The sequence below is a fragment of the Neolamprologus brichardi genome, chromosome 13 (genome assembly GCF_056152115.1).
Source record: "Neolamprologus brichardi isolate AB-2024 chromosome 13, ASM5615211v1, whole genome shotgun sequence".
In the NCBI taxonomy this organism is placed as follows: Eukaryota; Metazoa; Chordata; class Actinopteri; order Cichliformes; family Cichlidae; genus Neolamprologus; species Neolamprologus brichardi.
Window position 1 is genome coordinate 10,026,570 of NC_142116.1, and position 21,972 is coordinate 10,048,541.

At 38.6% G+C, this 21,972-nt stretch overlaps 1 protein-coding gene across 2 annotated transcripts; it reads right to left on the bottom strand.

The window, feature by feature from the left end:
* Window positions 1-1,148: 1,148 nt before the first annotated feature.
* On the bottom strand, window positions 1,149-21,676 carry LOC102788961 (atlastin-2-like). Of its 2 annotated transcripts, XM_006783651.3 has the most exons (15): window positions 21,503-21,676; window positions 11,064-11,236; window positions 10,664-10,870; window positions 8,770-8,904; window positions 8,526-8,630; window positions 8,349-8,399; window positions 8,202-8,258; window positions 7,878-7,970; window positions 7,502-7,640; window positions 7,078-7,205; window positions 6,512-6,568; window positions 6,359-6,430; window positions 5,296-5,727; window positions 3,906-3,920; window positions 3,159-3,729 (listed from the first exon to the last, which is right to left on the bottom strand). In XM_006783651.3, the coding sequence occupies exons 1-15, from the start codon at window positions 21,573-21,575 to the stop codon at window positions 3,592-3,594; spliced, it is 1,875 nt and encodes a 624-aa protein (XP_006783714.2). In that variant the 5' UTR covers window positions 21,576-21,676; the 3' UTR covers window positions 3,159-3,591. The 2 variants fall into 2 exon arrangements, with proteins under 2 accessions (XP_087706238.1, XP_006783714.2); XM_087850112.1 differs by lacking the exons at window positions 3,159-3,729; window positions 3,906-3,920 and adding an exon at window positions 1,149-3,144 and having other exon boundaries at window positions 21,503-21,667.
* Window positions 21,677-21,972: the final 296 nt, after the last annotated feature.

Sequence of the window (21,972 nt, forward strand, 5' to 3'; positions counted from 1 at the left end):
ACCTTTCACCCTTGAAAAAATAAATTTGGTCCTAGTATGCTTTCAAGTTAACAGTTACTTGCTTTAAAACCCTAAAATTAGGAGTCAGTAATGGTTTGCTTTGCACTGTTCAATATATAACATGAGATGTCTCAGTAAGGATATATTTCTTCAATAGATCTTTTTCCATCTTCACTGAGTTTAGTCAATCTGAACATTTATTCCATCTTTAATTTCACCTTCTCTAAATATAGGAAGACAGCATGCTTCACATCAAGATATATAGAAATATACGATAATCCTACAGGATAAAAACTATTTTAAGTGTATTATTTAGGAGAGAAAATGAATGTATATTCTTTTCAAACTCTGGAGATTTACAATTCTAAATCACTAGTATCAAAAGCAGTGTTACCAAAAAAAAAAACAAAAACACATGAACTATTACTATTACTATGTATAGAGCATGTATACCATGTGCTTTATTAGTCCACCAGGTTTATGTCACAGCTGCCCTAAATCAACAGCACTGTTAATTACTAGAATCCTGTAATTAATAAACTGATATTTTTATCCCTAAAATATAATTGTTATTCAAATTTGCATCCACAAAAAGGCTAAAGGTTTTTTTTATTTTTTTTTTTTAAAGATGCCAAATTAGTTTACTTGCATTCCTGAACAGTTGAACTGTTCACCTTATTAATTTGACCTCAGATTTCCAGTGTGCCAGCTCGAGTATATAAAAACATGACTTCAGGTTAAACAGGGTTTTGACAGATTCCGAAAATGTTTTTGAACAGGTGATCTTACACATTTGTTAAACCCTGTATGTTTATATATGTAAATACAGATATTTACATATATAAACACTGTGGAATCTTTTTAATCCTTTTGGCTTCATTCAACAGAATGAAGCTAAGGCAAAATGAATAAATCCAAACCTATTGCATTCATCACAAACACAAATTAAATGAATGCAAAGAAACTTTTTTTGTTACACTTGTGTGATGATCAGATTTTGGATTAAAGGTTTGGTTAGTCTGCAGAAAATTTTCACATTTCCCAGTTAAGACAACGCTTCATATACACGACATACATGTGTTGCTTGCTGGTCCTTTAAATGCTTCCATCAAGGAATAAAAGACAAAAAAGGAGCCAAAAGAGTTGTGTTGATGATTTATTCTTAAGGTAAACATCTTATTCAAAAATAAATTACCAGAGATATCTTTAAAAGAGACAGACACCTTCTCCTGCCCGCTCATCACAATCAAAAGCTTTTCCTGTCAGATCTATTCACGCGTTTCCGCTAACGTCGATCCTCACGAGGAGAAACTAAACCTACAGCAGCAACTTATCATTCTTAAACCACAGACTGGTAAGTTGATCAACAAGAGAGGAAAACAAAAAAAAATAACCATTTTCAACTGATTCGCTATAAAATGTACACAAAGTTTATTTAAATATTTAATCCAACGTACATGCCCGATTTGTAGTTTGAACACATAAAAAAACCAAAAAAAACAAAAGACTGTACAGTACAAGACTGGTGCTTAAGGTGAGCAGTGGATGGAATCGATGTGAAAAAGACAGGTGTGACGAGTTAAACCGACTGGGTAGATTTATTTAGATCATTTAACAGTCACATTTTATTCATTTCATTCTGGAGATCGAAGCTCTGACAGCTGCCTCAACAAAAAGGCAGGTAAAGTGTCAGGTAAGGAGTTTGGGGAGCGAGCTGAGAAGACGAGACCTGCAGCACTCACTTGTGTCAGTTAAAGTAAAAGCTGACCAGCTTAGCTTCACTGGTACTGGTTTCATTTGAATCATGTCTTTGTGCTAAACTAACCAGCAGCTGAGTGTTGCTTTACGCGCATCTTCTCATCCAACTTTCAGCAAGAAAGTGGACAAACATAGCTCCTCAAACTTAATCCTTTAATTAGGTTTATAAAAAAACAAAAGCATCAAATTTACTGTAAATAATGTACAAAACATCTGAGCTGGGGCTCCCAAAGCAACAGTCAAACTTACAGCCTGTAGGTCCTAAAACTGCAAACAATCAGCACTAGTGTGACTTAAACTGAACTACCTCACTATAGCTGGACTCTAAAAGCTCCTCATGATACAACACGGCTCCTCTTAACAGCATGCAGTGGGCCAAATTCTATCAGGTCTGTTACAAGAAGTCCAGATATAACGCGTAAAGAACAAGAGGATTGAGACTCAAGAGATAATAATGGAATATGAAACAAGCGCAAAGATGGGAGCCCAGATGTGGATTATACAAATGTTACCTGATTAACTTGTCTTCCAAATGTAGTGCAGAAAACTAATAAAGGAGGCAGACAGAAGAGAGAGAGAAAAAAGAATTACAGCTTTGATTTTTATCCAGAAGTCACATTTTCAGTGGTAGATAAATGTCTTTAAATTGCCCCCGACTCAGATTTTAATTTACTTTCACTTCAGTAGAATCAAGAGAAACTTGAGCGTCACATCTTCATGAGCTTTTTAAGTCTATTAGTTGTCTGTTCTTGCAGGACAAGCTATTACCAGGCAGAAGAGGAAGTAAACTGAGCTGGCCTGTAAGACGAAATGAATTCAGTTTGCATCCAATGCTGTTAACAGCTGCCCACAGCTGTGTCAGTTTTCCTTGAATTACAGCTTAATCATGATACGAGTGCAGTTCACTACCACCATCAATCTGTGTGCACGCGTGTGTCAGCCTTCAGTATGCATCACAATGCAGCATGGCACACTGGAGAAGATTTGTCAGGTGTTTTGGCAGAAGGCTGGACTCTGCTCAGTCAACATGCAATATCTGAGCTGAGGCACTGGGGGGCGATGAAGAGCAGAGCAGGCAGAGGGCCTCAAGTCCTTGACAGGCAAATAAAGAGGGGGGCAGCTATGTGATGAAGGACATTTGGCAGGAAAAACAAAAAAAGTGGGTCAGCTTTGGTGTTGAACTAGTTTCACAGTTCTAGGACTGAACACGCCAAGTCAGTGGAGGATGATGATGACGATAACAGGTAGAGTTGAGGAGGAAGAGCATCAATCAGTCTTTAACCTTGTTTGCTGCGAGCCTTGTTCTGTCAAGCTGGCTCTAATCGAGTTCATCACTGTCTGTCTCATGTTATCCCCCATGTATTGCTCTGTAACTGGCTTCAGAACCTGCAGGAGGAGAAAAAAAAAAGGATCTGCATGAACGGATGATCAAACTGATTATCAGTTACAAATAGTCGATAAAGGAGACAGAAACTGAAATAAAGTAGGTTAGGGAAGAAAAGCAAGGAACAAAAAAGCACACAAGAAAAGCAAGGAACGAAAACAAAAAAAGGATGTATTTTTCAAAGTGCTGACCAGGGAAACAACTGAAAACTCTTAAGACGCGTGACAACAAAGCCAAGGAAAAAGAAAACCTTTGTTTCTATCCACACAGAATAAAATTGTAAACCGTTTGTGCAGCCTCCGTGTCCCAGACGTGCTCCGTGCTCACACCCAGTACAAAAATCCAGCATCAACAGACTGAAAATTAAAAATCAAGAGGCCAGCAAACTGAAGGTTTTGATACAAGATATACATGTCTACGAGTCTGCAAATCCACCAGCTGACCAGCAGTTAGTTGGTCTTCTTGTAGTTGTCGTTGAGAGGAGACAGAGCTTTCAATTCCAGTGTTGCTTTTGACGGGAGGGAAGGGAGGAAAGAAATAGGCCACGCCAGGCAGCTCCTGACGGGCTCCAAAAGTTTGGAAATGACCTGAGAGGAAAGCAGGGAGGAACGGGGGAGTTAAACAGAGGAGAACCAGGCACTGATACTGGAAGAGGCCGTGGGAAAGAAGTGATGGAAAAATAAATAAAATGATAAATAAAATCAGAACAGAGAAGGAAATGATATGATGCAGGCAGACAAAAACTGGAATCAACATCGCTCACCTTTCTTACCATCCTCTAAACAGCAGGAGAGGCACAAACAGAGACAGGAAGGTTGTTTAACCAGTGATAAAACATTAAAAAAAAAAAAAAAATTACAGCTTTGATTTTTATCCAGAAGTCACATTTTCACAAAAAAAAAAAAAAAAAAAAAAAAGGCAAACAAAACGAGGGTGAAGGATGTGCTGGCTGGGTTTCACTGGAGTTCTGTAAGGTGAAGTGAATATAAGGATAACAGGATAAGAGGACAGAAAAAAAGGCTAGAAGACAAAGAGGAAGAGAAGCATGGAAGGAAGAAAATAAACCAGATGTGCACAGATATAATAAACCTGGAGAAAAATAAGCTGTTAACTTAATGACTTTTACATTAAGCTTCAACTTAAACTAAATACACAAAACAGTAAGAACAAATACACAAATCCATCAGATTTATACTCTGTGGATATTATTAGAAGGATAATAATTAACTGGCCCAGGATGGACCATAACCAATTATTCACCTGAATTATTCAAACTACTCTCACTTCATCTCAGCATCAGATTAGGCTGCAAGCTACTGTCATTTCCCTTCACTAGTTTCTCACATTTAAGCCTAGATTATACTTGTCATTCCTGGTTGACAGAATGTAAATGTAATGTGATGATGTGTAAATTCTCAATGGGAGAGCCCATTCGTATGGTCACAAAAACCAGCAGGCACGCAGAGGTCAGCACGGACCCTCGTGCTAACCGTCTGATGATGAAGTTTGTGGACGTAGAATATATATGTGTCCCTGCTTTAGTGTAGTGCCCCACAAAAGCCTTTCTTGGAGTTTGCAAGGGTTTTTTTTGGCTACTTTACAAGCAAAAAGCGCTTCGACAAGTGTCTAACAAGAAGCTCAAATCAAAAATGTTGTCTTTGTGAAAAACAAACTACTCACTCTTCGCTGTTAGCCTTGTTATTTCTCCCATTAGTAACAGTTGCTTTGCTGCTGCTGTGTGACGCAGTGAACAGAGATATAGTTTAATAGATCAAATGGTTGTCAATCTATCTCTTGAGTTACGACTGGCTGATCATTATGCTTGATGAACACTCATGCATCGATAAGGTTCATAATTGTACGTTTCAGTTTAAATGTAAAAAGGACAAACCTCTATTGCATCAAACTGATCTTTGGTGCTTCTGCACTGTGATTTCCTTCTTCTTATTGGCTAGTTTTCAGTATATAAAGGCACTGAACTATTACTGATTTTTGGACTTAAAGGAATGCCACAATATCAAAAAACAAAACAAAAAAACAAACAAACCACACACACCATAAAAAATTAGGAGATGAAAACCAAGCCAGTCTATTGAAGTCACACACAGACAGACACACACACTTTTTCCCCTCCTCTCACACCGTCTACCCACCTGCACCCAGAGTGCTTCTGCCACCTCATCTATAATCGTTCCCACCTCCCGAAACTCTCCTGAGTACTTCACGTAACCCCAGGCACAGAGCGACAGCAGCGCCACGCCCATGACCAGGTTAGCCAGTGTGGCTAAGGTGCTCAGGCCGATGAAACCCGTCACTCCAGACACCACATAGGTGATGAACATGAGAGCGAAAAGCGTGGCAGGGGTGCGTGCTGCGTAGAAGATGTTTTTGCCTTCGTTCTGCTTGGAGAGGTTGGTGTAGGTTTCCTCCAGCTCTGACTCCAGCTGATTCTGGTAGCGCTGGCAAAACTCCTTGCCCCCCATTTTCTTCACAGAGCGGAAGTAAGACACAGAGTAATCGCGGATCTCCTCGTGGCAGCGCTTCAGGTCAGCCGGGGCGACGTAAGGCTTGTCCCCACCGCAGACCTGTAGGGAGGGGGAGATGATATCAGGAGAAAGTCTTTCCTTCTAAATTTTTATTCCTAAGTAGTATGAAATTCTAAGTCATTCTGTTGGTTTGTTGGTACCTTATTACTTTTACACAGGAAAATATTTACTGTATTTTCCTAAGTCAGTCATGTAAAACTAGTCAGCAAGATCGTTTTCATGTACTTAATGCATCCATGCAAATACTTGACTGCGATACTATGAAAATTAGATCGATCAGAATTACCAGCACTCAAAGTACAGCACTGTGAAAAGAAAAAGAAAAAAGGACGCTGCAGTGATTTACTGAAACATGGTCGAACGTACATAGAAATGCACTGATAAGGCAAAAGCAGAGTTTGTACAATTCTAATGGACTTAAGTTAACTTTATTTTTCACTGTGAGGATTTTTTCTATCCAGGTACACTCTTACTGCACTGGCAGTGTCTCAGGGACTATTGTCAGGCTGGAAAATGTAGCCTGAAACTTATTGCCCAAAATGCCAGGTGATTATCAGGTAGGAAGCGCAGGTCGATTAATCAGGCAGTGATATTCCCTAATTTGCTCCCTGGACTTGGGCACCTTTTAGAGTTCATTCACGATGAATGTCAGAGATAAACCGGTCCTTACCTGCTCCATTTTCTTGCTGTACAGGTCTTTGGCTCCTGCCACAGCTGTCAGGTTGTTGGCCTCTGCTGTTGCCTATCAAAAAATGAAAAGACAAAAAGATTGAACACAACCCTAATCAAAATGAAATGACTTAAAAGATTCCCAATTACTGACCTGCAGCATGGTCTTTGGGTGAGGCAGCTCCTCTCCCTGGTAGATCTTTATGTAAGCCTGCAGGAAAGAAAAATAAGGCACACCATCACAAAAGTGTTTATTTAGTTAACACTCTGGCAGGTAGGTGACTTAACAAGTACTCCAAGTAAAAGGCTGATGTTATCTTTAAAAATGATTTCATACTGCAAAAACCCCTAAATAAAATTTAATGCAAGTATGACTGGGCACACTTATTTTGGAAAGTTGGAGAAATGTAATCTGATGACAAAGAACTGAATACTTTTGTCAGTGAGACCACAGTTTACCAAAAGCTCTGGATAGCTGTGTCGTTTATTCACTCTCAAGCTTTTGTGATTTATCAAAAAAAGGCAGAAGGGTGTACAATTTGAAGCTTTGTATTTGTAGTGCAGGAGGTCAGTATGAAAAGCACTGGAATCAGTTGTGCAAGCAGCTGTAATCCTGTATACACTGAGACCTCTGTCTTTTTTTTTAAATGTAATCTTATCTTAACAACAATAGGTCATATTTTGGTCATACACTGGTATTCATTTAAAATTTTGCACCACCTTGAAGTACTCCAGAAGATCTTTGCAGGTGACCTTGTTGCCTCCGATCTCTTTCTCTACCAGCTGACTCGGCGCCAGAAGAAGAGGCACGAGCTGGGCCAACTCTTTTTTGAACTCTTCATCGATGTCTAAAACATGGAAAGTTGTGTAATTTCAGCCCAAAGAGCTTTGGCAACATAATCCTAGAAGTAAAACTTGGCACTCTGAAGACATGTTGTAATTCTCTTTTTATCAGTATTAGCAAGGGTTAGGACAGCTATCATTTTTGAAGGAAAGGGAGTGACAGCAGAGTTGAAACTGGCTCAGGTCACAGCTACAACATATAGGCACCAATCTGCAATGTTTTGAGCAGGCTTTGCGTACAACCAGCACCTACCACGTCTTTAGCCATTAGTCTACATTACTACTGTTGCCTTGTTCTCACCTCTCAGCCTGCCGTCAAATTTTGGGTTAGTAGCCACCTTCAGGCCAGGATGTGGCAGCAGGAAGCAGTTGATGTTGGAGAAACAGTGCTGGATATGATTTCTCACATTCTGCAACTCTTCATGTTGATTATGTTTAACCTGCATCAACACACACAGTGAAAATGTGAGCTTGTTACTGACTTTTTGTGTTTTTCAAGAAGTGATGCGCCATCCATAACAGGAACATTGTTAAAATTATTTGTGCTGCAGGAAGCAATAATCAATGTGTGAACATCAGAGTATGGTATGGTAGGTTTCTTCTGTCTAGAAGCCTGTATTCTCTCACAATTTTTTCCCCGTTTACTTTCTGAATCTGCGTTGAAATGTAATTCTCACCTGCAATCTTTTATCCAGAAATTCATTGCCTCCTTTCATTCCATAACAGAATTCGTAAGGAAAACACCAATCCCGAATGAGGAACATTAGAGACTAAAAGAGAAAACCAACAGTACAGATACTCAGAGAATGTCTTTGATTTTATGAAAAAAATAAACAAAACAACAGTAACTGAAATAAACTAGGCTATTTTTATTCTTTTTTTTTTTTTTTACTTTTACTTGTCCACACTACATTTGTTTTCAGTGAAAGGACTGACTCAAACCTCAAACAATGTACACCGTGAATTGCAACAAACACACAGGGAACAGAAAAAGCCAGTACCTGGAAAGGTTTCTCAGACACCTCTTCCATTGCAAGACGGCCATATTCTGTGAAGAGCTTCATATGAAAGGAAAAATAAATGACGATGAAAGAACTGAATATTCTGATGGTACTTTTTGGTGAGAGAAGAAACAAAATGACACAAACCTGGAGGTGCTGCAGGTCATCCTCTTGTATGTTTGAAGAGAGATTGTACACCTGAAAGAACGAGAAAAAAAAAACCCCAACAAAACTTAAATGTAATGCAAGGCTTGCATCTTAATATGTTAAAAATAAATATGCAAATATATTATATTTAAAGAAAAGACATGCTTTGAGTATCACCTGAACAGAGCTGGTCATTGTGCTGAGGGCAAAAACTGTAGCACTGTCCTTTATGGTAGACTGACTGTCAAATGCTCCTTGTGTGTCAACAAGGAGCACAGCAACCTGTCGGGATGAGATTAAACGAGTTCAAAACACATTCAGCACAAGTTTGTGTCGAAATGTTTGAAAATTCATTAACAAAAGATTAAAATAACTGTTCATGATAAATGTGTCTGGCAATGAGTGGAGGTGTTGTATCTACCTTGTCGCCATCAGGCTTCTCCACCACAAACACTTCACTCCAGACCTGAATTCCTGTGGTTTCCCTCTCACACCCCCCTCTCCAGGTGAACCCAGTCAGGGGCTCATCATTACCTCCTATCCATGAGTCTTTATCCTGAAAAGGAAAGATTCAAGATGAGACAGAAGGGAACAGAGGGACATGAAAACCAAGGTTGTTTGTCATCTACATCCATGTGAATTCCTGTCTAAGACTGGGAGAGGATGAAAGATAAAAGTGAAAATTGCACAGATACACTGCCCAATGGGGCCGATCCCGAGGTCTTTTGTCAGTGCAGTGTGTTGCACCATTCCAGAAACGTTACATGTAAGACTAATGCAGTATGCCAAATGAAGGAAAAGCAACCAAAGGTTAATCACCATCAACACGTTTTATAGCATCTATGATGATTACAGCAACACGTTTCAACTAAACATTGTTCAAAGAGATATCAACACAAGTTGAACAAACAGATGAATAAAAAATGATTTCTTAATGTAGAATTTCACATAATATAATATAATATAGTATAATACATTTTTTCCAGTCAACTGTTGTGATTGTGAGCACAAACATCAATTAATGGTAACTCTTTGTGACAATGAATGTTTATCCCACTGACCACAAATAGGAAATGCAGCTTCAAAGCAAATGTGTGATTTAGAGGTCAGAGTACATCAGAGTACTGATTCCCCATTAGTACATATCTGTGCTGTGTCCAAGTGTGATGCGATGACAGATAATAAATACCTGCAGACAATACTTCCTGTAATAAAAAGGAACAAAAAAAAAAGCTGCACACACTTATTAAGTCTAGTGGTAACATTAAGTCATGAATAAACTTGAATTAATTATCAATAACTTCATGAATGCCCATGTTCATGCCCAACAACTTTGAGAAATACCATACTTGCAACACCCTTTTGTATTTCCTGGTATGTGTTCACGTGTGTGTAAGGTGTAAGTGTAAGGTGATCCTGACTGCTTCTGTGTATCCAACTGCTGTTAGAGGGGCTCAAAGACTCGCCGTTTACACTTCTATAGGAAATAAACAAGATACTGTGCTCACGTGGGCCGTGTGGACCTCACTGCAAATCTTACTCTCCTGGTTCAGCAAGTATCTCAGTACAAAATCAAAACTGGAAGCACTTGTCTTTGCTCGTCACCTGTGCATGCAAATACTAGTTGAAGTGTCCTCTGCTGTCCTTGTTCATGTCTACCCAATTTCACAATCTCTACCGACTGAAAATGTTACTCAATAGTCACCCTTTGAGTAAGGATAAACTCTTATGTTTACTTAGCTCATGTAAACAGCTCATGTAAACACATCTTGGGTTCTATTAGCACTAATGTATATCTCAGCTCAGTGAAACTGTGTACAAATTAAAGTAGTACATTTTATATATAAGGAGACATCAATTTGACTGTCTTTATTTATATCTAAAGAATATCTTTAATGCTCCGGGTTGTACCAATATGATTAAAGAATGATTCTTTAACAACAACAGGTGTGACACAGTGTACTTTAATGAGCTTATCCCAGAAGTCATAGGGAAAGGGGTGGGTTACAGCCTGAACAGGTCTCCAGTGTATGTCCAGGACTAATACAGAAAGACACATTCATTCATGTTCTCATACTCTATGGCCAGCTTAGAATTACTTCCATGTCTCTGGACTGTGGGAGGAAGCCAGAACAGCCACACGGGCCGAGAGAAAAAGATGCAAACCTCAGACAGAAAGAGACAGCTCAGAAATGCATGTTGGTCGACATTTCTTTAAATATTTGGAAAATGTAATGCAACTAATATTTGTACCTTAAAAAAAATGTTTTTTTAAATCCCTACTACAGAAAGTGTAAATACAGCGGTCGTCTCACCCGGTTGTGCATGTAGCGCAGCATGAAATCCAGCAGGAAGGACTTTCCCTTCCTAAAGGCTCCAGCCACAGACACAACAACCACGTTCAGGTCCTTCACATGTTTCTGCAGCAAGACTTCCTCCAGTGCTGTGGCGTTCAGCTCAAAGTTGTGCTCATTTGCCTGGACAATCTGGATGGGCCTGGCCACTTTTTTCTCTTCCACAGGCTGAAGACACAAGTTTGCAAACAGTCAGGTTTGTCGGGGAGGTTCAGGTGATTTTTGTAGTGACCCTCAAAGAATTCAGTTGGTCACATTATTCTCATAAGTGTTGCTTACTTCAAACATTTATAAAAGTATTGTTATATTTACATATCCTAAATCTCATTAATAGACTAATATGGTAGAAAACACATCAAACCTTCACATCTTTTTCTTGACTCCCTTCCTTTGGTTCGGGGGTGGGACTGATATTTTCGCCCAAATCCATGGTTCTGGGAAACAAATCATTGTCATCTTCAGATTTCGCTTCAGGTTTTGGAGCCTTGCGTTGGGAAATGGTGCAATCTTTGAATCCATTGACACCTTTAGAGCCTAAGACCAAGTGGAGATAAAAAGCTAAAATGAAAGTGGTTACATAACACCATGCTAGATGATAAAAGAAAGTGAGAAACGGGACTTTTGCGGCCAGCTTATTTTCTAAGGAAAAGCTTACTTCCTTATTTCTAAGGAAAAACTTTTAACATAATAACTTCCTTTAGACTACTGTTCTGTAAAGCTAGAGAGAAAAAAAAGAAATGCCACATGGATCAAACTAAAGACGGGACTCTTTCCAGCTTTGTGTATTGGGCTAAATACTGCTATCCACTCTGGTTCCCTTCATCTAGGTCAAGCTCTAAAATAGCTATGTGTTGAAAATCACAAAGGGCCAGGAAAAAAAGGACAAGTAAAGTAAGTCAGCAGGAGAGTGCTTTTAGTGTTCTTCTCAGCCTTTTCCCCAAGATTTCTGTAAATATTTACTGCTAACTCTTAACCCTTTAAGACCTACCATAGAACCAAGTCCGCCAGAGCTTATATTATATTTTTACATGCTGTAGTGCCATTTTTGGGAGCATTTCAAGTTGCTATACATCAATACAACCATTATAGCCCAGATTTTAATAATATGTATGCATTAAGTGCATAGTAATTACATAAATTGCAAAAAAAGTGCAATAAACTACAAAAAAATTGAAAATCGTTTTTGCTTTTTTAACATATATTTCTAGTTAGAGAAATTTAAGAGGCTTATCCCTCAAAACTGTAAATACAAAAAAGTTGCACAAAAAAGTTTCCTACCACAGGAAATTTATTTTGAGTGTCTTCATAGTTTTATTTTTGAAATACACCAATTTTTATATACTGAAGGAAAAACGAAAATAAATATTATACTGCAAATTTGCAAAAAAAACAGCATATGCATCAAAATAAACTATTTCCAGCAGTGCAATATGAGTCCTAAGCATCCCAGAAACGACACAGAAAGTCATAAAGTCAAAGATAACTTTTAAAAACACCAGTATAGGCTCATGAGGCCCTGATGGTAAAAAACAAACAAACAAAAAACTACATTTCCGCGAAAATGACGTCACTTCCGGTTTCGGGCAGGTAATGGCGGACATGCAAAAGTTCGCGCTGACGTCTATTCCAACGTAGGAAGTGTTATGAACAGCTGATCTGATCGGCAAAGCGTGTTTCTGGAATATTATGTTTTTGTTGCTGCAAGTGCTTTTTATGCAGTTTTTGCAAAGCTATATGTGGAACGAAACTGTGACCTAGGACAAGCTGATGGCATAAGATGTAAGTACAACTCCTCCGGTTTCATATGCAAAACAAATTACTGCGCTAGCTTAAGTGGTTGCAGAGCTACCGGGATTTAAAAATAGTTACTCAAAACAGAGCTTGCCGCTCCCACCGGTTTTAAAGGGTTAAATCCCTTTCCTTAAAAACTGATTTCTTCCTGTATCATTGGCATAAAGGCAGTAAACATGAGTTTGATGAGCTCCAAAATCTATTATTTACAGATGAATGGCTTCTTGCATCTGTGAATGACATACAAAATCATCTTTTAAAACAAAAACATTGTATCATTTTTTCTTTTAAAAAGATTCAGAATGTTCACAGGTAAAGGCTAAAATGACACTATTTAAGTATACAGTTCACTGTGTACTTAAATATAAATTATTGACAGCCTATGAAACAGGTTGGGTTACAAGCCATTCATACCAAGTTGTCTCAGTCACGTCTGTCACAAGATTCAAATGGGCTGTCAGGAAAGCAACGTGACCAGTCGCTTCTAATTTGCTTGGCATTCTTGATAAGTACATGACCTCCATCAAAGTCCTGATATTTACAAAAAAATTTTATAACTATGAGCTCCTGCTTCATAGAGACCATCAAGATACTAAGCATTTATCAGGAGTAACAAAACTGACAATAAAAGATAAGACATCACAATTATGAAAGTGGAAGGTTATGCATTACTAGTGTGTTTAACTGAAAAACAAATGGAGGAATTATACACAACTTCTTCTATTCATGACCACAAGCTGTGCCATTAGTCATTTTACAAGAAAGTTATTTTAAAAAGAAGCGCTATCACTTATGTATAACACAAATTTCAGTCGAACATTTTAACTAAACAAGAAAGTCAAGTCTTGAAATTAATAGTCTGTTTTGTGAGTGCGTGGCCTCTTATGGAAACTGAGCATGTTTTTAGATAAAGTGGAAATCCTAAAGAAGAAAAAAAAAAAAAAGTTGTGCAAGTACCGGTAGAGCATGTACACTAGGGCTGCCACGATTAGTCGACTAGTCACGATTACGTCGACTATCAAAATCGTTGACGACTGATTTAATAGTTGACGCGTCCTTTGAAGCTTTGTAAGATCACAAAAGACGCAGGAATAAGTAGTAGGATTTTAAGAGTGTAATAATGGACTGAAACAGAAGATGGCAGCACTGCATGTACAAGGATGCCAGCTGCCGTTAAACCCCGAAGAAGAAGAAGTAGCTCTGTCCCAGAATTCATAGCGCAGCCCAGCTCAGTTTCCAACAATGGCGGCACATAGTTAGTTTTAATATTACTCTCTCTGGGTCACAAAATAAACGTTTAACATATTTTCAGGCGAGAATGTAGCTGTGTAAACCTCAAATATCTGCTCAGTTTATCAAAACACCACATATTTTCAAAAGCGTTCCGACGTTTTCGGAGACGTGTGTTACCCACTAGCTCGATAGCTAGCTGGGGGCAAGACTCGCTAGAGCCCGTGAGAACACCGGACTCCGGACAAATCATTTTCAAACCCACCGCCATCTTTCGCTACTCAGGTTAAACATATGTAAGTCACTTAGATAACTTAAAAATGTTATTGTTTGGCTTTTTTTTAGTATTTTATTTGTTCCTGAGTAGATCGGTTTGGCTGAGATTAAAGTTATAGTTTTTACACAGCTGAATAAACGTCAAGCAGACAACTGATTATCAGAAGTGTGAGATGCTCGAGAATATACTCCGGTGTCCTGTTATATTTTAGATAGCAAGGAGTTTATTAAACTTCACCGAAACAATCTGCAAATTTCATATTTAATAAACTATCATCTTGTCTTTATTTTTAGTTAGCACATACCTTAAACACTTAAAGCTGTAAGCTAATGATAGCTATATAAAAGCAGATGAATGCTGGTGCAATAAGCTGTACGTTTTACGTCCAATGGATGCATGATCTGATTAGTCGACTAATCGCAAAAATAATCGGTGACTAGTCGACTATCAAAATAATCGTTTGTGGCAGCCCTAATGTACACAAAAGATTTTTATTTTTTTTTAAATCAAGAAAAATGACAAAATTGAATTATTTGCTGTTCTTCAAATGTGAAAATATACATATAAAAAAAAAAAATTAAAAAAAGGAAATTCATATTTTTGAAAATGACTTTGGTTACAGGTCTTTTCTCAGGGAAACAAAGCCAATCAGGAAATATTCAGAGCATATGACCAGAACATCAGCTAACAGAGGGCTTCAGTTGCGACAGTTGTGTTCACTGCTGGCAGCACAGCAGTGAATACAGCCAGCACAGAACAGTTGGCGTGCTCTAGAGAATATAAGCAGCTGCAGCAAGGAAAGCAATGGTGGAAAGCAACAAAGGTGATTATTCTTTGTTTAAGAGCGTACTAAAAACTAGCTCAGATCGGCAGCCATTTGGGCGGTTATGTTAGATTGTGAAATACACAAATAATAGAAATAACGCCTCAACTTCTTGCAGAACTTTTAAAGCAACTAAGGAGCAGTATTTCCTGTGAGAGACACCCATTAAGTGTGGACTTAGGGTTTAAGCTTAACTTCATATACATTTTAAATGTTCAAAATAAGTTTTATAACCAAGTTTTTCCTAGCTCAAAATTGGATTTGGGAGTGGCTTTGCATGCAAGCGTGATTGACTAAATATCGTTGAAGCAAAGAATGTGTCCTGCCTTACTTAACTGAACCTTTTTCCTGTTACATTTGTCTACTTAATTCTTTACTTCTATAATAAATTTCTATATGTACCAAAGGAAAGAAAAGGAAAAATTTCTGAAATATATAAGGTTGTAGAAAGTTCTGTGGTGATGGGTCAAACTTTTCTAATGGTGTGATACTTGGACTTCTAAGCTCCTCATCTATGATGTCTTGCTTCTTTTCTTTCTGTAATATTCTACTTCTACTAATAATGTGGATCTTTGGACTTTACCATTAGTCTAATATTTTGAAACCTCACGCTAGGTTTTCAGGGTTCAACAACACTGTTTTTCGATGTTTTCTCACAAAGGAGAAGCAAACCATCAATTTTTTTTTTTAAATAACCAGAAGATTAATTACAGCTGTCTAACAGTTTAAGCTTTTGAGAACATCAGGTGATATTTCTTAAGAGAACAACTGTAAATAGGACACCCAAAGACCCTCTTGGAGATGCAAACGGCCCACAGCGGTGTTGTAAGCACAGGGCAGTTACAGTAATCTCCTCTGCACACAAATTAGCCCTGAGCATTTCCTTAGTCCGTGGCACTGCAGGTTTCCATCAAGACCAAAGCAACACTTAGCAGAATGAAGTGGCACAGACTGCAGAGACCTACACAAAGACACTATTCTGCTAAGACTGTGAGGGGCCTATGTTGCAAAACAAAAACAATACAGGCCGAGTATGCAAGAAAGCATAACAGACAGTAAAAGCCCATTAGCTCTGCTGATATGTGCACTCACTACAACACTTCATGATATATTAGCAAATGCACTGCCCTGCTCCTCCGCTTCCAGAAAACGAGGACAGGCCTAAAATTAGCCTCCTTAACTTGTTATCTTATGATGGCACAGAGCAGATGTTAACTGGCCTACACAATTCCCTGACACGCAATTGATGATGAGGAATTTGCATCACACAAGCATAAAGCAGCACACAAATCCTAGACATATGCATGACTAGTTGAAAAGCCATTTAAACACTAGATCCCTTGTTAGATGACGTTAGAAGAAAAATTCTTCTTATTTTCTTAATAAGTGTAAGTGTTAATGTGAAACAATCCACATCAGTTAACTATTGTTTGAAATGCTCCAATGCTACTCGGGATGGATTGAAACATCTCGATTTCTGTAACAGAAAGATGTAAACAAGCAAAGTGTAAAACAACCATGCAAACCAGTGCTGCTTGTGGTGTAGTCAGCTCTAATCGGCACTGGAGCAATATGTAAACACAATCAGGATGCTAGAGGGCAATTTATTCCTCTGTGCTCAATCTATGTACACAATGCAAGTCTGCAACTGACCAATACTGCTGCTAGAACTAATACTTGTGCATTGTGTGCCTGCAGTGATCTGTAGTTATGCTGTCAAAATCTGAATAATGGCTGTAGGATTAACAAGAAATGTAAAGGAAACAATAGTATAGTACAAGATGTTGTCATTTGTAGAGGTGAACATCAGGTTACTGCAGTAAGGTTTCCGAAGCATTACACAGTTATCTTTAACTATCAAGTGCAAGAATAGTATGCAAGGTAGCCTACATCTCAGCAGCATATCCCAAATGAGCTTCCCTGCCCTCACCCCCTCCCCTCGACTCCTGCACTACATCTGAGGCAGACTTTGATAAAGCTACAGTCCAGTAACTTAAGCAGCTGTCTAAATATGGAATGTTTCCTACTTTAAACAGGCAATGTCTGTGTAGGAGTGCAGAAATTACAAAGAAAATGGCCTTTGGGAGTAAAACTGTATTATAAAAAGAAAACATCATATCCAGTTATTCAAGCATGATTAAACAATTAACAAATAACATTTCTAGTTGAGTCACAAGAGAGAAAACTGGCATTTAAAGTGTTGGGGGGGAAAAGGAGAAAATTTCAAGCAAAAATCTATTGCTGTAACCACAGATTAGTAACACCAGCTAGTCACAAGCCCGGTTAAAACTCCTCCTTCCAGCCGTAGCACATCCAGAATATACAGGTGATAGTTTTTTATTCAATGCATAAAGGAGGAGTAGTTCACTGTAGGCTATTAAGATGCAGCTATGCTAAATTCCCTGCACTCCAACACTAAAAGACAACCTGACTTGGCCTCTCTGGACACGAGTCAACAAGGGGAAATGTTGAGTTGCAGCAAGCAGACCAATGTGGAGTCTGCGAGGACAAAGTGCAGATTAAGAGCAGCCGGAGTGAATGTTGTTGTTGCCACAGAGTCAGCTGGTGTGTTCCAAACTAGACATAAGGGTTATCACGATAAGGATTCCTGACTGTCACAGCAGCAACCCTTTAGTATTCAGTCAAATATTTTGACTTGGTTTAACAAATGTACGCTGCATTAAACTGCTGACAACAGACCATTTTCTACATTTGTAAAACAAGTTGAAGTTATCACAACATAGACGGGAAAGATGTGACAGGCTTTTAACATTTAACATTAACTGTAGGTTTCAACATAACCATTATGACCACAGCTCAGTAAAACAGTGAGAAGTAGGGCTGACCCAAAATTCATATCTCGATATTTTTAGCTGGATGGCGATATAAGATATATATCTCGATATTTTTTTAAAGCCATGAGGTAAGAACAAAAAGAGAGTTCTTAGTCAAAGCTGTGTCCCAGATGTCACACAGGCACTTTTATTAACATACAGCGTAGATGTACATGAAAAAAACTACTCAAAAATAAATTATGAGCATTTATTAAATAATAATGCTCCATAAATAAAAGAAAACTATGTTGTTTTTGTGCATAACAAAGAGCTCACAATTGTGCAGTCAAAATGTAAACTAAAAGACACTGAGCATAATAACAAGGGCAGATTTCACAGCTGCTCTGTTCCCAAGTTCGTGACTGACAGCCTGGAGTTTGAAATCTGCTTCGTAACCGTGTCTCTTAACAGGTGCCATTTATGGTCCTTATACACGCACAATACCGTACAGTACGTATCACTCCGCGAGGCTCCTCGGTAGCCGTAATGCTCCGACAATCCATCAAGCCGGTGCAGCTCCGTAGCTTACCAAAGTCGTACTAAAACATTTTTTGACAGATTGCTGAGCGCCGTGTTCCACATAAAATCGGTTCGCGGTCATCAAGCACAACCAGAATTCATGCATAAGGCGCGCTGTCGATTTTTGAGAGAATGAAAGGATTTCAGGCCGTGCATGGGGTTAGCGTGGTTAGCTCGTTAACACGTTGACGCCGTCCAGCCCCACGCACGGGGTGATGCGCAGTAACTTGTTAACGGAGATTTGCAGTGTCCATCTTGTCGCTGCCTGCAGGTGAAGCGATGGGGGAGGAGGGGGAGTTGTGTTCAGTGAAAGAGAGGCGAGGCCGAGTAACGTTGCGTAAAGACAAAAGTGGACGAAAGAGAGGCAAACTTGCGGCTCCACAACTATAATTATAACGTAACATAGACCATATCGATATAAAAGATATTGTCACATCTTATATCGCGTATAAAAATATATCGATATTTGTTTATTTTATTTTATTTTTTAAAAACTCGATATATCGCCCAGCCCTAGTGAAAAGTATCATGGGCAAGTTAACAGTCTAATTTAGACCAATAGCTATTATATGATGGTTTATGGTGAAGCTGCAGCCTCTCCTTTCTGTTACACACAGCTGGTAGCAAAGATATAGCACACCACATCTGTTCACTGTATTACTGAAGGAACTGTTGCAGGTAAAAGCCATTACAATCTTTTATCAAACCGTCTGTTTAACAGGGTTAAACATGAAAAGGATATCTTGTTGCCTGACCACAGTCTTAATGAGGTAAAATGAAAATTGTCTCTATGCAAACTGCTGGTTTAGCCTGGCATGATCTTTAAAAAAAAAAGAAAAAAAGAAAAAAAGGCAGATTTCCTGTAAAATTTGCTGCATGTTGAAATCAATCCTTCCACACCTCTCTTTCTACCTGTAAAGGAATATAGCTTTAGTTGCCTTATTTATTTTTGCAGGTTTAGACTATTTATATGACATCTAGCTCTCTCAGGGGTTATCTATTGATGTATACAGTTATCTTACTTAACAAAATGTTTTTTCATGTTATTTATGGTTATTTGATAACCAAACGTGTATTTTAAGGTTAAGTAATCTAAACCCAACTTTTAAACTGATTAAAAAAGTATTTTTATCATAGTCCTGTGGATTTTTCCTTTTATGGGAAGGTCACAATCCCTTTCCTGGGTGACAAAAGCTTTCATATCCTAAAATGAAATCTACTAAAAAGTTATGCTATAAGAGATTGAGGTAGTAGGCTATGTAGTTTTAGCAGACAAATATACTGTACTGTGAAAAAGTATTTGCCCCTTTCTGATTTATAACTAAAAACAAACAAATTTTAATATTAGACAAAGATATTAATTTTAAATGATTTAATTTATTAAGGGAAAATTAGCCCCAAAACACCTGACCCTGTGTGAACAAGTAACTGGTCCCTAACCTAACACCTGGTTGTGCCACACACAGGGCTTATAACAATGAGTCTTACTTCACTGTGGAGGAATTTTTGCCCACTCTTTTTTCACAAGTGCTTTAATTCTGCCACACAGGAGGGTTTGAGATTGAACAACCTGTTTAAGGTCATGCCAAAGCCTTTCAATTGGATTTAAGACTGGACTTGACTAGGCCACTCCAAAACAATTATTTTTAAACTATTCAGAATTGGACTATTCTGGTGTGTTTCAGATCATTGTACTGCTGCATAATGTGAGTGCGGTTGAACTTGCTAGTCACATAGTCTCCTTCAGGATTTCGTGGTAGAGAGTAGAATTTATGGTTCCATCAATTAGAGCAAGTTGGCCAGATCCTGACTTCCAAAAAGTTTAAATTTTTGTCTCATCAGAACACAGAATACTTTCCCAAAGGCCACTCCTGGGAAAGCTCGCCACTGCTCCAAGTTTACTCCATTTGTTGATAATGGCTCTTACAGTGATTTACTGGAGTTTCAAAGCCTTGTAATCCTTTCCAGACTGATAGATGTCAATGATGATGATGAGTTTCAGTAGAGTTTGCCTTGATGTGTTACTTTTTAAGACGTTTTAGCCGACTTCACTTTGTCAGACAGGTTCAGTTTGCATAATTTATTTATTCAACAGGTCTGGCAGTAATCAGGGCTGGGTGTGACTAGTGAAAGGTCACAAAAAATGTGTTTAGTCATATTTTATAAGGGAGGCTACTTACTTTTTCCACACAGGGCCAGGTAGCTAACCCTTTTTCCATTAATAAATTACATCCTCATTTAAAAACTGAATATTGTATTTACTCAGGTTGTCTGTGTAACAAATGTGTGGGGAGGGAAAATAAAAACACAAATGGCAAAACCACTTTCCTCAGCACGGTATAGAAGTTGCCCACTGGGATGAAAAGGAGGCTTAAGAAGCTTTATCACAAAGAAACGTTAAATTCTCGCGTTTGTGTTAAAATTAGTTAATAAGTCAGAGCTTTGTATTACATCACAACTACACTCAATGGCAATAGGCTAATGTAACTCTGCCAAGGAATATACAAAATACATAAAATTCAATACAAAAAAACTAAATGAAAAAGGAGACAAATGATCTACATTATCTTCACAGGCTCACGGCTATGATATTTTTATTTTCTGCTAAAAAAAAAAAAAAACACAAGCAAATGCAGATCTGATTGGCAATTACCTTGTTTAGGTCTGCTAACAAAGTGAGCAGACTACTTATAGGGTATGTAAAAATATCCCAGTCATTAGTGGGATGAGATTAGCACGACGTTACTCGATTTGTATTGCCTACAATCCGGTTTAAGGACATTGGTTTCAAACTTAAGAATGAAAGCACTTTAAGACAGTTCAAAGTGAGCATGCAGGATGTGGAAAGTTTAAAAAAAACAAAACAAAAAAAAAAGCGCGGACAAGCCGTGGGTCCTTCCTGAAACCAGGTGAAAGTGACGGCCGGACAAACGAGCAGACAGGTGTCGCGTTTAAATTTTGTATCCGGGTCGGAATCAATTTTCTACAGCTGCTTTTTCTCCCCAAGTTACTTAAGAAAAAACCCACACTTTAACAGCGAGGACTCAAAACCCGATAAGACTCATTTCAACTCAAGTAAAATTCGAAATTTAAACCAAGTTGGCTCTGTTTGCGAGCTACACTAGACACATTCTGGCCGGGGCATTTGGCAGGACACCACAGGTCTCTCCAACTGAAAACAGAAACGTCTGGCTAACGGTAAAGCCCCCTGACTGGGACAAAGACCACCAAAACATAAACACTTTAACTTGTAAACGCGGTCCCGGCTTCACTCTCCCCATCAGCTCGCTGTCACACGTCTTTTCGCACAAATAAAAATACTTTACCTTTGCCATCGAGTCCGTGGCTGTAGTTGTTCTCCAAGTGAGTTCTGTTAACCAACCCGCTCTCCGCCGCCATCTTGGACTACTGAAACCTACCGTTGCTGACGTCAAAGGAGCTTTTTTTTTCTTCTGGCGCACTCTGCTGAAGTTTTATCCCGCCCCGTGGCTGCTGCCGCAGCAATGCAAACTATTTACAGATATCCCAGAGGCAAAACAAGTATTTCTTTAATTAGTTTACAGCACACGTTCAACTAATCATTGCACCAATTCAAAGTTTAAATTTCGTCCCCCTGACACCAGCATAAAGTCTGATTTCAGGGGCGTACCAATGAGTTCTCTCAACCCCCTGTTGCAGTGATTCCCAAAGTGGGAGCTGCAGCCCCCTGGTGGGCATTGAAAGCACTTCTATTGGCATCTAGGGTTTGTTTCCTACAAAAATATAATTTAAAAAGTATAGTTATTCTTTATTTATT